Source organism: Rousettus aegyptiacus, unplaced genomic scaffold (assembly GCF_014176215.1).
Source record: "Rousettus aegyptiacus isolate mRouAeg1 unplaced genomic scaffold, mRouAeg1.p scaffold_m13_p_5, whole genome shotgun sequence".
Taxonomy (NCBI): Eukaryota; Metazoa; Chordata; class Mammalia; order Chiroptera; family Pteropodidae; genus Rousettus; species Rousettus aegyptiacus.
The window spans coordinates 101,711,406-101,728,818 of NW_023416308.1; the positions used below are offsets into that span (position 1 = coordinate 101,711,406).

General features: G+C 35.7%; 1 protein-coding gene across 1 annotated transcript in view; it reads left to right on the plus strand.

Moving 5' to 3' along the window:
• IFTAP (intraflagellar transport associated protein) overlaps positions 1–17,413 on the plus strand; it is a 56,937-nt gene that overhangs the window by 6,048 nt on the left and 33,476 nt on the right. Inside the window, exon 2 of the mRNA XM_016123247.2 lies at positions 10,000–10,154. Within this exon, the coding sequence (XP_015978733.2) occupies positions 10,052–10,154 (103 nt within the window). The 5' untranslated portion in view covers positions 10,000–10,051. The remainder of the gene's footprint in view (positions 1–9,999; positions 10,155–17,413) is intronic.

A 17,413-nucleotide genomic window follows, 5' to 3' on the forward strand; every position in this document is an offset into this window, starting at 1 on the left:
GTTTTTTGTGTATTTTGGATAACAGTCCTTTATCAGATGTGTCTCTTAAATATTTTCTCTCAGTCTGTGGCTTTTCTTTTTATTCTCTTCTTGGCGTCTTTCACAGAGCAGAGGTTTTTACTTTTAATGAAGCCTAGCTTATCAATTATTTATTTCATGGATCATGTCTTTAGTGTCGTATCTAAAAAGTTGTTGCCATACCCAAAATCATCTAGCTTTTTTCCTATGTTATCTCCTAGGAACTTTATGGTTTTCTGTTTTCTGTTTAGGTCTATGATCCATTTCAAGTTAATTCTTGTGAAGAGTGTAAGGTCTGTATTCTACCCATTAAACCTATCACCTAACCATAAAATTTTTCATTTCTTTGTGCTCTACTCTGTTTACCCAAATTATACACGTTTTATCTAATTATGAGAATGCATTTAAATTTTGTTTTAGCTTTTAATATAATAAAATTATTTCATATACTCTATGCAATGTGTATTTTATTTTCACCATTATATTTTTTAATAGTTGCCTGAAATTTTAGTAAGTAAATATAACACAGTTTATCTGATCATCCACCACTGTTGGTCATTTGATGATTATCTGTGTGACCTAGATGATAGAATTCAGTGCTCAGAGGTAAACAGATCTGGATTTGGGTCTCAGTTGTTCTGCTACTTACTAGCCAAATGACCTTTTAGAGGTTCAGTTTCCTGGGACAATACCTGCCTTATTGTGAGGATTAATGGATATAAAGTGTCTGGTATAAAGACTGTACTCATTAAATCTTGTCTAATGATGATGATGCTATAAACGTGTTTGGATAAGTGACCATTTTCATTTTGTAAAATTTTAGGATATATTTTCAGTTTTTAAAAAACTGATGAGTAGCTTAGCCGTTTGGCTGATTCTCATCACTTAAAATGTTGGTCCATCCTTTTAAAAAAGCATCATCATCTTTTCTAATTGCTTTCCTGACTACTCTTTCTTTGTCTGCAAAAGAGTATTGGATTATTTCTCTCACCCGTTTATGATGTTATATAATGATTATGATACTCGAAATTCCAGCATCAATGAGATCTCTTCTAAAGTTGAAATATTGGATATCTCCCCAGTAAATACAAAATAAGAACCAATGTAGAAACCATGGGTAGGTTTAGGTAAGTGTTTTAGCCTTTGCATTTTACTAACACACACACACACACACACACACACACACACACACAGGCAGTTTGTTGCAGAATGGGTTATTTGTCTCCTGAAGAAACTAGAAATTAGTGACTCATTTGGAAAGGGGTTTTAAAACTCTGAGCCCTTACTATACCATTAGGAGAGCGTTAGACTTGCAGTGGTCTCATTCCAGGTCCCAATCTACTAAAGTGCTCAGCATAGAAATGAAATGTGAAATAGTAAATAGTATTTATTGAGCATCCACTATGTATAGTCAGGTGGAGAAATAGAACAAAAACCACATAGGCCTTAAGGAACGTACATGATAGGGTGGAGCAACTTTCGATTGTGGGTTAAAGTGCCTCTCATTCTTCCCACATTCCTCCATTCAGCCTTAAAGTTCTTAAAGTTTCACCGAAATCGCAATTACAGGTTACTCAGCTCACTCTTAAGCCTTGAGACAGAATCAAATTCAGACTCGTACTGAAATATATTGACTTCTCCTACCTTTAATCTAAGAAATAATGGACAATTAAAAGATACAAGTCGGTGTAATTACAGAATAAAATAATTTTTGTTCCACAAGGGAGATAAAAGTAATGAGATATGCCGATGCATAACTGAACAAAAAAGAAAGCATAATTGGAGAAAAGTAGAATGTCAGAGATGGAACACAGCTTCAAGTTCAATCCCTTCAGTTTTACATTCAGACTACTTAAGGCCAGAAAAGTTACATAACTTGCCAAGGGTAACACAGCTGCAAGTATGTGTGTACCTGGTGGGTTCAGGTGAGGCAGAAAAGAAACAGTCTTCTGTGAACTCATGACAGTGTTATCAAGAAGTCCAATGTACCTCTCGAGCATTACCATCTCCATTTTATAAATAGAGAAACAACTTAAATTACATTGTTGCTCAATGAGTTAATAAATGATTGAAATATGGTCTGCGGTGACTTTTGATAGCATTTGGAAAGGCATAGACTCTTTAAAATTTTTTGATAAGTGGCTGGTTTTTAATAATATAAATAGTATATGAAAGGGAGATGTTTAGCTTGTTGAGCAAATCCCATGATAGGAGTCAACTGGCAAAGAGGAGAAAAGAGGAAGGAAAAGAAAATATAGAGAAGGAAGCAATCTACGGTTAATGATGGATTGTCAAGAGGAAACGTCATGAGTGACTTTTTTTTATTTAAAGCAATTAATGAAATATGGTCACTTGACCAGACTGCCTGGTATTTTCCTATGTTCCGTGTTGTCTGACTTAAGGTGGACTCTTTGCTGTAAAGTTAAGTGAAAAAAAAATTTCAGAGGTGTTTTACAATGTTGTACTACCAAAAAAATGCACTTAAGATTTTATTTTTAGAGAAGGAAGAAATTTGTGTTTTTTAATTTCTTCTTTTGAGTATAGTAACCATGTTGGTGAAAATAAATTGTGTGTGTGTTGTGTTGTATTGTGTACATCGAGGCAAAATTGCAGATAAAATGCTGAGAGTAATTGGAAGCTAGAGAACCATTATATTACTGCTTAAAGCCCATTCATAATCACATTCACAGGAATTTAGAATTAAAAATAGTTGGGAAATACATCTTTAAAATCTTATTTCTTTTAAGAGAATGTCAAATGAAAAGGTCAATTTTATTTGCAAGAGCTGGCATTCTGAAACACTTAGAAATGAATTCCTGCAAGCAGAGTCGATTTGGTTCGGTTGGTCTACACCTGCTTCTAACTAGCTGTGCAGGTTTTGCTTTAAAGTAGGCTTTCTGGTCTTGTAAAAGTGCTGGGCATTGTGCAGGTGGCTGACAGGCTCAGGAAGCTGGAGCGAAGGGGATAACTGTAAAGAGTGGATGCCTTCATGTTATAGTTGTTATGCAATACAGATAAAATAAGCATTAATGGGACAATGCATCCCATGTGAAGGTGGGATTATAATGAATGAATAACTCTTTTATGATTGAAATACTATTGCATGGTTATAGAGCTATAAACTTGACTCAGAAGCCACTACCTTATGGAGTCCCAGCCTTAATAGGGACGTTGGAAAAATGTTCACTGAAACACTCACTGTTACCATCCAGAACTCGCTGGTATAGTTGATCACATTCCTGAAGACAGGAGACCAGTTTTGAATGTGCTTGACATGTTCATGTGCTGTACCATTTCCTTGATAAACATACTAGTCTATAGATCATGTGATGTAGGAGTTTTGTTAGAGGGGTGAAGGTAGGGTATTTATTTGTGATTGCCCACAGCTCTAAATTTTTCAGAAAAGCAAATAAATGAAAATAGTGGTGAAAGGGTAGTCTTCGTGACTTCAAAAACAATGGATTTTCTAGAATTTGTCTTATGGGTACATCCTTCAGATTCCATGTCCGCAGATAATCTGTTTTTTAAAAGAATGACAGGGAGTGAGCAGGGAGAGGAAGTTTGAATGCTTCGCAGTTTGCATTTTTCTTTGTTTAACGGAATTAATAGCTGTGTAATTGAAAACAGTCTAATATTCAGTTGACCTGCCTCAGTGAGTCAAGCAGACATTTCTAGATTGACTTAAACAGCTTGGAGGAAGAGTATATTTTGGGGAAATAAAATTGATTTTGTACAATCTGCTGATGAACAGCAAGGCTTAATGAATGATGGCCTCAAGAAACCTCATTACAGTAGCTTGGATGAATGAGCAGAAAAGGGAAGCAAATTTTTCAAGAGGAAAGTTTCTGCTTAAACTTGTAATTTTATAGATTAGTATTATTCCCATCCCCCAGAGCTTTCTACAGTGGGAAGGCAATCAACATGCCTGCATTCCAACATTCTTGGCAATACTTTTAGTGATAATTTTCTTTTCCTAAATCTCTTTTGCCTTAGTTGGCTAACTCTTCTCCTGCTTCCCTTTCCCCTTTTTTTAAACTTTTAACTGAGAAATAATTATAGATTCACATGAGGTTGCAAAGAAATGTACAGGGAGATTCCATGCAACCTTGGTCTAGCCTTTTGCAATGTTAACATCTTATATAACTGCACTATTAAAACTCGGGAAATCGGCATTGGTAGAATCCACAGACATATTCAGATTTCACCAGTTATATATACACTCATTTGTATGTGCGATTAGTTCAAATATATCACGTGCATAGCCTTATATAACCACTACCACAATTAAGATACTTAGTTGAACCATCATTACAAGACTCATAATACCCTCATTTATATTCATATCTCTCTCCTTGCCTCCTTTCTAACCCCAGCAACCACTAATTTGTTCTCCATCTCTTTAAATATGTCATTTCTTAAATGATACATAAATGGAATCATGCAGTATGTACATAGAGCCTTTTGAGATTGTCTTTGTGGTTCATCCAAGTTATTGTGTGAATCAATAGTTTGTTCCTTTTTATTGCTGAGTAATATTCCATGGTATAGATGTACAACAGTTTGTTTAACCATTCACCCATTAAAGGACATTTGGGTCGTTTTTTGTTTTGGACTATTATGCATACAGCAGCTATGAACATTCGTATACAAATTTTTGCATAGGAATAAGTATTTCTCTGGGGTAAATATCAAGAGTGCAATTGTCAGTTTAATAGTAAGTCAATTTTTAGTTTTGCAAGGAACTGCCAAACTGGTTTTCAGAGTGGCTGAATCATTTTGCATTACCACTAGCAATGTATGAGTTAGTGTCTTTCTGCGTCCCTGTCAGCATTTGGTGCTATCACAATTTTTCATGTTAGCCATTTCCAAGTGTGCAGTGGTCATTTTAATTTGCATTTCTCTAATGACTAATATTGAATATCATTTCATGAGATTATTTGCCGTTTATTTTTTTTTGTTGTTGAAATGTGTCTTTCATCCTTTTTAGATTGGATTTTTCTCTAATGTTGAGTTTTGAGAGTGCTTTTTTACATTCTATATGCTAGTCCTTTGTTGGACGTGTGATTTATAAATATTTTCTCTCTGCCTGTAATTTGTCTTTTCATCTTAACAGGATCTTTCACAGAGCCAAGTTTTTAATTTTGCTGAGGTTTGATTTATCCAGTTTTCCTCTTATGGATTATGCTTTTGGTGTCAAGCCTAAGAACGCTTTGCCTAGTCCTATGTCCTAAAAAGGTTGTCTATATATTTTCCCTTCCTTTATAAAATCCACGCACTATTTTGCCTTGATGTATTGTTATTGTACCTATTCCTATTATACCTTTTATTTTAAAATACTGTCATTCCATTTCATATTGCTCTAATTCAAAAATAATCCAGAAACAGGTCATCAGAGTCATTTCTGTTACAAAAATGGAGCCCTGTATTGAAAACATAGATTATAATCCTCTTTTAGAAAAGGAAATAGATCTGCTTTTTTTTTTGTTTAATTTTTCTTTTTCTTTCTCTCTCTCTTTTTTTTTTTTGGTAACTAGATCTTTTTATTAAGGTGACCTTTGTGATATCTATGTTCACAGTAAGCATGTAATGGTCCCCCATTTTTTATTAGATGCAGTTTTTGGGATAGTTGTCTATTTTTTTTTTTTCCTTCAGATGAGGTTTTTCAAAGGAAAAAGTGTAGCTAAGGCATGCCTACTACTGAGACCTCTGCACAGATGATAACTTCTCTGTTGGAAAGCTTTGTACTCAACAGTAATCCCAAGCCTTTCCTACCTTCCTCTAAATGCTTCCTTTAATATTTATTGCAGGGGAATACCCCGGGGAATTTATGTAGAAGTATAGAAGTTTATGCCATCAGCTTTTTTGGTGATAATGATGAATCTCATGCCTTTTAAGTGTTAGAATAGGTTTTCTGGGAGAAGCTTATAACTTGAAGCGCAGTGTATTCTTTGATGTTAGAAGTGTACGTTTTTATCTCATCCCAATAAAATAAAACACACAGTAAAGGAGTTTAGATTATTTTCTGTTTTGTAAGATTTGTATTTATGCCTTCTTCTTTATTCCTTTTATCTTTTCCTTTGTTTTCTTATTTGTACTGGTAGCTGTCTGGAACAACAATGTTCCTGGGGTATAGAATGTAGTCAGGGGTATGGGTATATACCCATCTAGGGTCAAATCGCAATATTTTGCTTAATTTCCTGCTGATTTCATGAATGCCTTAAAATTCATAATCATGAGCATGTCATTACTATTTATGATATGAGAACCAAACACTCCTTCTCATCATAGAGTCACTGGTTGACAAAAACCCCACCGAAAGTTTTTTTTTCCCAGAACCATTCATTTATTCTCTCAACTCTAAGAATCTGTGGCAATTTCTGTCATTGGACTTCTTTTTCTCTTCTTGATATGATCTAAAAGACATAAAAAAATTTAGAGGATGCAAAATAGGTGTAGTTCAGTCAAGGAAGAAGAAATCATTCCATCTCAGATCTCTTTTATCATGTAAATAAATAGGTACACCTCCAATTTGATGTGGTTTTTTTGAGATTAGTCAATTTTCCAGAATATAAAAGGAGACGCATCTGGTGAAGCGCCAACAGTGCTGGTTTCATTTTCTTAGGTAAGGCAAATTATTTTGATAACATCCCATCTTACCTTTTAGCACAGCAAGAGATTTTTGTTGAAAACTATGAAAATCTGAGAAAGTAGGCTTTTGACAGCCCCTGCACAACTCTTTAAAAATGTGTTATTTGTTATTTTTAAGTATCAGTCGTACATCATCTCGCAATTGTTTTTAAAAAACTTTTTTTTTTTTTATTTTTTTGCATACATACAACTTGCTTGCTGTTAAAAAGCAGCTTACCCACTTTAAGAGGAAACCAGCGGAGACTAGCTAGCTCATGGGGACTCTAATTTTAAGGTTTACCACTTTTATCTCTGAAAGTTGCATTTTGTTTAGGTAAGTTGATCAAGCAGAGATCTGAAGATAAACATCAAAGATGTGCTTAAATTAATGGTGATAATTAGATGTACCACATTTCATAATAAGTTCTTTTCGGATAGCACACAACATCAACTGGCTTGGGTGATTGTTAATTTCATGATTTCATATTAGAAAACAGAACTTTGGGAAGGTTGTGTGATTCTTTCATTTTTTCTCTCAGTGATTTGATAAGAAGGGAACCCTGTTCCTTACCAAGCCTGTGGTCTTCCTGTGACCTTTATTTAGTAGTCTATACTACTCTGTGTTTCCTACTGGAGGCTGTAAGTGTGAAAGTGTTATTGGTGAGTTACCAGTAGACATAACATCACAATATGTTCTAGGTCTTTCATGTGAAGCTCTAAGCCCAAAAACATAAAAACTAAACCAGAACAAAGAATCTTGTTATCCAGGCAAGTCTGTTTCTCTCCACTTCCCCCACCACCCCTTTTCTCTGCCTCTCCCTTTCCTTCTTTTAGAAAAATACTTTATGATAAAAACACAAATGCATGTGAATAGTAACTGAAAAAGCATTGCTTCCTTTTAGAAAACCACTAGGATTTGCATAAACCACTTTACTGTCTAGTAAATGATTATCTGCTCTGTCAGCCCCTGGGGACTTTTAACATTAGGTTGTTTGTATTTTTATAGAGAAGGAAAGTTTTAAATTTGAAGGTGGGTGCCTGTTAGATGCTCGAAATAATGATAGTTTGTAAAACTGGATTTTCCAAAAGTCTTTAAAAAGTCATAAAAACATAACCTCTTCTGTATGTGATAACCACATGAATAAAATGAGAGGCCTTGAAAGATTTCGAATTTGTGCTGTGCACAGCCTGTTAATTATTTGCTTTTAGCAAAATTTACATGTGTTAAGGCTAAATACTCAAAATATACCAATCTGAGAATTGGAAAGGAAGTTTAAAGGAATTTCTGTCATCACTTCACAAGCATCCATGAGGAGGCATTTACAGGAATATAAGACACAAGCGGCTGCTTCTCCGTGGTACTTGCTTGCTGAAGTAGATTACCCAAGATGATCTGAGAACGAGATTGATATAACACGAGGTTAGAATTTTGTGGGGGTCCAATTCTGGGAAAGCAGATTGATATGGACATTTTTGAAACTAAGTACGTGATAGTAAAATAATAGCCACCTCTGAATTTATTTATTATTTTTTCTATCAACTGCAAGCATAATTTATTAAATTTTGGATTGCTGAAGCTTGACAGTGTTACAGGTAAATTTGCATAAACCATAACTGATGCTTTTTCCTGTATCTAATTATTAGGTACAGATAGCTTGAAACAGTTTCTTTCATTTTGAGGTACAGAGCTACATATTTTATTCTCACTCAGTCTTTTACAACATCGAGTTTTAACCAGGGTTGTAACCCATGAAGAATTATCTTGATTTATCTCTAGTTAACATCAGTGCCTTCAGAATCAAAGGGGTGACAGTCAAAACAGGTCTTAGTGTAGACAAAGGACAGATTACTAAGCCTGATCCATTATCATGATCATCATGGCTAACATTTCTTGAGGTGCCTTGTATACTCATTTAATCCTTATAGAAATCCTGTGAGGTACATGTAGCCTCACACCCTTGGGGTCAGATGTATTTCAGAATTCATAATTTTTTGGAGTTCAGAAAGAGAATCATATTACACAAAAATCTCCAGTGGGGTCTGGGAAAGCACCTCAAAAGCAAGCTAATTAGTATTTCTGCAGGGAAACATAAATAGTGACACTGAGTAGAAGAAAGGAAAGCCATAAATACTTTCATGTTACTTCAGATCAGGTCTTGCCATCATATGAGGATGGGCATCAGCTTATGAAAACAATTTTTTGAAAATATCAAATAAAGTTAATAACAGGTAACAGATTTTTTACTCTTATTTTAGAAAAAAAAAATAAGAAGCTTGGTGCTTTCTCTGTGTGCTAGGTAGTACTGGAGACCCCCTCCTTTTTATTATCCTCCATGAATTGTACTAGCTACTTAGGCAGTAATTACTCTTCTGCTTTCCGTAGATAGTCAATTTTCTCAAAGCAATGTAAGAATGACATTTCATACAGAATGAATGGAATTTAACAAGATGAAATCTAAGTAAGAACAAAGTTCAGACTGTGCAAGCATTGCGGTATTGTGTCTTAGCTGACAGGCGTTTAGTTAGCTGTGTGTTAAATGAACTGACTGTGTGGAGGGGCCACAGCAACGTGAGTGTGATCTTCAGCTTCGTAGAAGGAGGGCGGATTTTGGAATGAGAGAGTTAGTGAAATCTCACTGTATCCAGGACCATTTCTGGAGTCTTATTTTCATTTCCGATGCCATATTTTAAAGAAAGGAAGGCAGTATAAAATCTTTAACAGGTAGATTGATCAGGAGGATGAAAGGACTTGAAGCCACATCAGGTAAGGCAGAAGTAAAGTAATTGGGCAAGTTTATATGAGCATTTTGCCAGATTCTAGCAATATTTGACTACAAATAAGTAGTCAAATAAGTATGCTCAGATAAGTATGAATGCTCCTTGACTTACGATACGGTTACGTCCAGATAAACCCAATCAATGCAAGTTGGAAATATTGTAAGTTTAAAATGCATTTAATACTGTTTTCCCTTGTGATCGATTGGCTGACTGGGAGCTTCAGCATCACCAGAGGGTATGATAATATGTATTGCTAGCCTGGGAAAAAAATCAAAATTTCTTAAGTCAGGTACCATCTGTAATTTTAGCTTGATGGTGATTGACTGCCAGCTCTATGCAACTTCCTGAGCTGTCAGACACTTGGGGTACAAAGATGAAAAGACATATGAATTAAGAAGATGATAATGAGGAAACTGAAACCAAGAATAACAATTCAGAAACCAAAGTCTGTTCCTCTAGGAACTATCTTATCTGTCCTTTGGGCCTCGGAATTCTTCCACCTACCCATCTAGCATACTTTCAGAGATGCTGGTACTGCACGAATCTCTCTAGCTCTTATTCTTCTTTGTTTTGTAGATAAAATGGATTTGTGAATAGGAATGCCTGTCTACACATTGGAATTGGAGATATGGATGAAGATCAAATGATTGAAGAAGTCTTGGATAAATTTGTTAGTTGTCATGAGCAAACGTATGAAGAATTTCTGAGCACTTTTACTCATCTATCAAAAGGTAAAATGGAGAAGTAAGCTTTCATTAGCAGTAGAGATAAAGAACCTTCTGGGTCATTGACCCACATTTGTGAGACTATTGGTCTTTCACTTAGCTGCACATCGGACTCACCTGAGGAAATTTTAGAGTATATTGATGCCGTGGCCCATTCTAAATTTTAGCGGGGGCCTAAGAATCAGTAGTTTATAAAAGTTCCTCTGGTGATTTAATGTGTAACCAAGATTGAGAACAGGGAAGTTTCGTAATCTCCAACATTATAACACTCTCGAGATAGTTGTCTTCATGATTCATGTCTTCTTAACAAGTGTAAAAGAAGGGTAATTATAATGAACAAAAGGAAAAGTGATTGTCACCTGTTTCTTTTATTGTGCAAAATAATTGGAACATCGATATCTGCTTTGTTTACACTTAAATACTGGACTGTGGTCTCGTTTATACTTAAGGGATATGGAGAATTTAGGAATTCTCTAGTTAACTTCAGGACTGTGAATGATCTATTTTGACATGATACTTGGATCAAATTCATCTTTATAATGGCCAAAACACCTTGGTCTGTAATTTGGGTCCAGGCAGATGCTTGCTTTCTTTGAGCCTAGTGGTTTAGTTCCATAGTCACTGGACCCAAACGTGACAGTTTGAATGGCTGAGGGTGGGGTGTGGAAACAGGGTAAAATGGGCAGAATTAATGCATCTTGATATGCCAATTGTGTTTGATAATCCAAATTATTTGGGAAATTATTTGTAAAGCAGGCTTTATTTTTGTACTATGGAAGAGTAAGGACTTGCAAGGACTTGGATATTTTAAGGAGGTTATGATATTTTTGTTTCGAGGGTAAGAGAGTCTATTCTTTTTTCAAATTTCTGTATGATCATTGCATGCTGAGACAGAAACTGTCGTCCATGTGGCAACTTCATTTTGAGTTCAGTTTTGGGCCCCAAACTGAGCTGAAATAAATGATGATGCAAATAACATAAACTGCATCTCCAAGCACACTAATTTTTTTCCTTTCAAAATATCCCTAGGCGCCAGTTCACATTATAATAAACTAATGACCTGAAAAAATTCCTCTTAAAGCACAAAAAGTTGGGAGTGCAAAAATGCATCTTAAATCAGTAAGCATCCTTCATTCCCCCCCCCCCCCCGAAATATTTAAATACCTTCTGAAAAACCAAACAGGACTTAGGGACAGGCCTAAGAATTGACTGATAGAAGAATTGATCAAAGTGAATGTGTTATATTCTGTTTTAAGGAAAACCTGAAAGCTATTTCTTCAAAGTTTTCCCCTTCTTTCCAGCCCTCCATTTGTCTTAGTGTTTTGTTGCTGTGCTGATATGTAGTGGAATCTCTTCTCTGTTAAAGTGGTTAGCACCATGCATGCTTATGTACATTTCTTTAGTAGGTTTAGTTTCTCAAGTCCATTACCATTTCTACTGATTGACTGTTCTATTTAACTTTATAATAGTTATATGCCAGAATGCTTATGGGATTCAGTTTCCTTCCAAGAGTATTAAAAGGGTCAATAATCCTATTAAAAATGTTTCCCTGGAAAAAATTAAACTGTAGCTTTATTGAAAGAAATTCACATTACCACTTCAGACTCTTGGAAAAACAGTTGGAAACTGTTAATATTGTAGCATATTTCTCACTATAGTACATTTATGTTGATCATATTTTGCAGTTTTTTTTTTAAGAGGAGCTCTGTTTTTTTAAACCATGGCATATTTGATAAAAAGTATAATGTTCTACCAAAATCTTAAAAGAGACATATTAATTATGAGTTTTAAACAGTTATAATTGAATTTTCAATAGTGTCTTTGGTTCAAGAGGATAAGACCAAGTTGTAAGATTTGTATTAGAAGGTCAGCGTGCAGATTTTGGTTTTATTCATTATCGGTGAAGACATTATTATATTGACATTATTGTGAATAAAGAGGCCAAGTTTCAGTCATTAGTGTCTCAGTTTCTTTGTGAATATGATTAATTTATAGATGTTTTTAGAATATCCATCTAAAGGGAAAAATGCTTTTTCCTTCTTGTCTGTCACATTTCTATCATTTTTTTTTTGGTTATAAAAAACCAGATATGAAAACTTACATTTGATTTTCTGATAGTGCATTCATTCATTCATTCATTCATTCCCTCTGAGTGTGTAGTTATGGTCTAGGTATTATGTTAGTTGCCAAGGATCCAAAAATAAATAAGATATTATTTTTATTCTCAAGCACTCTTAGTCCAGTGAGAGAAAGAAATAAGCAAACGAGGAATTACACTAATGTATGATAAGTACCGTAATGGAGAGGAGCAGGAGCAGAGCTCTCTGAGCGCTCATAGGAGGGCCGTTCCGCTCATACCTGAGGGGAGGACAATTAGATCTACACATTGGAGAGGAAGCGAGAGGTAAACCTGGGATAACCACTGAACCAAAACTTACCCTGAGTCCTAACATGTTAAATAGAGGCCAGGAAGGTTGGAAAGATGTTAAGGCGCTTCTGTTGGTGATGGTGCTTTTGGATCAGAGCTCCATTTGTTTCAGTACTAATACATATATTTATATAAAATAATTTTTAATAATAGGTTTAAATAATAAGTTTTCCAGATGGAGATGTAGCTTTGCTTTTAGTAAGGTTTAGAGTTATTTCTAAGCCTTTGAAAGGAAAAGGCAAGTTCTTTCAATTTCCTTCCACACCAAGATGATCACAGAACCCAATGTGGGGAGCATTTGCTCTCACCTTTTATGTCGGTAGTTACTACCCATAATGCCATCACACAGAGATCACAGAAATTATATATGTAAGAAGCCAGTGACTTAGAAGTTGACATTCAGTCTTTTTACTTCATTATGTCACATATCACTAACCTTGGGGCTTTTCAGGAGTTACATGCAATCCCCCATCCTCCTCACTCCACCCCTCCCCCCATACCATTATTGTTCTGATTTTGTGCTTCAGGCTAAATGGTTAATTTCCATTAAAGTTGCCCATTTTACCAACTATTCAGCTTTTAGTTTGGAAATTGAAATGAATATACTGTGGTTTTATGATGAACTCTTAAATAAATCTTTTGTTTTTCGTTCTTTGATTTATTTCATTCTTAAAATACTTAGGTTCCAGTTTCCCAAGCAATTCTACTAGTTTCTGTATTACCACTTAAAACAGCTTTTTATTCACTGCAATATTTCTCTGTTTAACCTTTTTTCTTATGTCTAGATCAAAGATATGTTTCCAATTTTGATGCGTAATTTTGTTTCTGGTTTTCTTCATGCTATTCTCATTTCACTGGTAATACTTTTTACTTTTAGCGTTTTGTTGTTCTTTACACATATCTTTGAAAAAAAATTTCTATCAGCTCAATTTTCTTTTCTCCCTTCATACTTGTTAATATTTGAAGTAAATGCCCCCTTAGGTAGAACATCGTGTGTGTGAATGTTTATGACAAAGGGCTGTGCCTGTGACTTCATGTGCTGGTAGTGGTCTGACCTTTGATTTTTCCAGACTCTTAGTTTCAAAGCCTCTAAATAGTTTTCAGTTTTCCTTGGATTTTAATAATCTTATGCAATCATAAGAGAGTTTAATCTATATATTTTGCTTTATTCATGTTTAGTTCTTTCAGGAGATATGCCAGTAATTTACCTCCATTACAAATCTCAGGGATGTATAGTTATCATGTGATTTGCGATCATTAAGCCTGCACTGTCTGATATAGGAGCCACTAGCTGCATGGGACTACTCAGCATTTAAAGTGTGGCTAGCGCTCCCTAGGAACTGAGTATAACTGATACTGAATTCAGTTATCGAAAAACTTTTAAATATGTTTGGGACAACTTGGGTTTTTTTAAAAATGTAATTTAAATGTAAATTTTTCTAAATGTAAATTTTGTGAACTATACAGATCAGATAGTTCTGATGAAAATTTTGCATTTTAAATGCGACATCCAATAAGTAATTTGAAAAATTTCGAAGACAGTATAAAAATAGGAAGTAAAATATCCCAATAATATTTTTGACTACATTTGAAATGACAGTATTTTGGAAAATTGCCTTAAATAAAATATATTACTAAAATTAACTTCATGTTTTTTTAAACTTTAAAATATGGTTGCTTGAAAATTTTAAACTGTATATGTGACTTACATTATATTTCCAGACACTATCCTGGGCTTATTACGTGAGACACTCTATAGCGAGGGGTCGAGGAATTTTTATATTCATAAGGCTCTCCACGTAATTCTGACGCACCACTAGCTTAGACTACAAATTCTGATAATGCACTCACTTAAATAGTAGGACTATCATACTCCTTTAAGTTACCAGATAATTGCCCAAAGTTTGTTTCTGTTTCAATTGTAGGATTGGAAGAGACAGTCCAGTGCTCTTTATTTTAGATTCTCACAAAGCATTTATCTTGAGTAATTTATTCAGTTGTCACAAGGATACAAAGAAATGGCTATTACTGTTCCTTTTTATAGCTCAGGGAGATGAAAGTTGCTGTAGATTAACAATTTTTGAGGTCTGGTCAAGCATTCAAACTCCAGACATCAGCCCCTCCTCTGTACCATTGTAACTCTCCCACAGAAACATCTGGGATTGTGTGATTGTATGATTGATAAGCAGCTAACTGAATATTATACTTAGCATTTTACCTGCATCATCTCAATTAGTCCTTATAATAACCCAGTGAATTTTTTTACGGTTTAATCTTTATTTTTATTATCCCAATTCACAGATGAGGAAACTAAGGCTTAAGGTTAAGTAACTTGCTGTTATGGACTGAATTCGTTCCCTTAAAATTTATACGTCGAAGCCATGCTCTCCAATGTGACTGTATTTCAGTTAGGAGCTTTAAAGAGGCAATTGAGGTCATCAGGCTGGGGTCCTAATCCAAAATGACTGGTGTCCTTAGAAGAAGAAAGAGACATACCAGGGAAGTACACATGGAGAGAAAAGGCCATGGGAGGACGCAGCAAGAGGACATCCTCCTGCCAGCCAAGGAGAGGGGCCCCAGGAGAAACCAAATGTGCCAATATCTTGATCTTGGACTTTTAGCCCCCCAAACTGCTAGGAAATACATTTCTGTCCTTTAAGCCACCCATCATGTGGTATTTTCTGAAGGCAACCCTAACAGACTTGCCCAAGATCATGTTAACTAGTGAGTGGTGGCAGTGGATTATGGGTTTAGTCAGTGTGGCTCCAAAGCCCATACGCTGACCCACTTTGTTTTCCTGCCTTACTTATAGCACTGGGTAGTTCTCAAGATCTGGGAGTCAATCGCATGTAGATAACATGAGTCATCGAATGGATGTGCTGCCTCAAAGTAGAATGATTCTCTCTTCCCTCTAAGGAGTGTAGGCTCCGTGAGGTTGCTCGTAGATTTCGTTCACCATTATTACTCTAGTGCCTACAGCAGTGCCTGCTAATGTAGAATAAGTGGATGTGTAATAAATATTGTTGAATAAGTGAAATAAAAAGAAAATAAGAGAATACAGAATGACAGAAGGACAGATAAGAGGGCATTTAATTCACGTTCGCATTTAATGGATGAGCACAGGAAGAAGAACCTGCAAAGTAGACTGTGTCATGATACTCTTAAGTTTGGATTTGATATGCTAGGTGGCTGGGAGCCATAGTCTCTCACACACACACACGCTACAGGTGATTTTGAAAGGTTGGGGCAAAGAAGTAGAGAAGTAAGTGGAGTCAGTGAGACAAGCTAGGAGGCCGAGCAGAAATCCATATGTGGAGGGAGATAGGACTAGGATAGTGGAGGAGGAAATGGAAAGCAAAAAGGGCCCGTGAGACGCTGCAAGTGAGAGAATGACAGCACTTGGTAACAGCTGGCTGGCAGGATTAGGGAGAAGAAAGTCGAAGACCAGTCACAGGTATCTTGCCTGGGGGCGGGAAGGGGGATACTGAGGCCCACAGAGGCCAAGTGACTTGTTCAAAGTTACACAGTTCTCATTACATGAGTCTTCCACTTTTTTTTTCTCTTATTGAGTGTACGTTCTGTCAAGAGCTTAGAATCTTGGGCTGGGATTTGGTTTACACTTTTGGACTGCTAAATTTCGAGTTGTCATTTCAGCCAAAGGAATATCACTATTCATACTGACGACTCCTAAAGAATGTAATTAAAAATGAAACTGGTGACAGCACATGAAACAACACGTTTCCAAAACTGACATATCATTTTGGTCCCCATCCTATTCTGAATTCGAACGTTAGAAATGCATCTTTAAGCTTCCATGGGGGTACAAAGAGTCTTTTCCCAATCTGAAGAATGAATTTCAAATCTGCTGTAAAAATACCACAGAGAAAAATATAGAAAGCAGCTGGCCCTCTTACCAGTTTCAGAGCAGGAAAAGAATTTCAGTAGAGCAGAAAAACAGCTTTCTCTTATAAAAGAAAACACAACAACAAAAAATAATCGTGGCCGTGTAGCCTTTTGCAGTTGTTTTCTGTAGGGCATTAGAGACCCGTGGGCTCAACATTGTTTTGATACCCTTGCAACTGGCAGGTTGTCTGCCAGAGGAAGTTGGAAACAAACTGACCAGCTTTATGCTTCCAGGTGGCACTTAAGCCACATTTTCTGTACTGTTGTTTTCATTTAATTCCCTACTGAATATTGAGTGGTGTTTTTAGTTCACAGGCCATTTGCAATATCTTTCTGTTTCCTTTTATCGTTAGCCACAGTGAGAAAAAAAAATGGCAACTCTGGAAGCACTCTTGCAAATGGGAGCTTAACAGTAAAGCGCACAATTGAAAATAACAGGGCAAATAGCAATAAACATACTTTAACTTAAGACGTAGACCATTGGGATGTTAACCTCAAGAGAAACAGAAGGCATCATATGAGAACTTGCTAATAAAAGCAACTAGGCAGTTAAAAAACTCACCTAATTAATATGATAGCCCATGGGAGAGATAAGGAAGTGGTATTATTTTAAAGCTTTTTATTGGTGGTTTCTTTCTTTCTTTCTTTCTTTCTTCTTTCTTTCTTTCTTTCTTCTTCTTTCTTCTTTCTTTCTTCTTTTCTCATTCTTTCTTTCTTTCTTCTTTCTTCTTTCTTTCTTTATTCTTTTCTTTCTTCTTCTTTTCTTTCTGATTCTTCTTTCTTCTTTCTTTCTTCTTTCTTTTCGTTGCTTCCTTCTTCTTCTTCCTTCTTTCCTTCCTTCCTTCCTTCCTTCCTTCCTTCCTTCCTTCCTTCCTTCCTTCCTTCCTTCCTTCTTTCCTTCCTTTTCTCTCTCTCTCTCTCTCTCTCTCTCTCT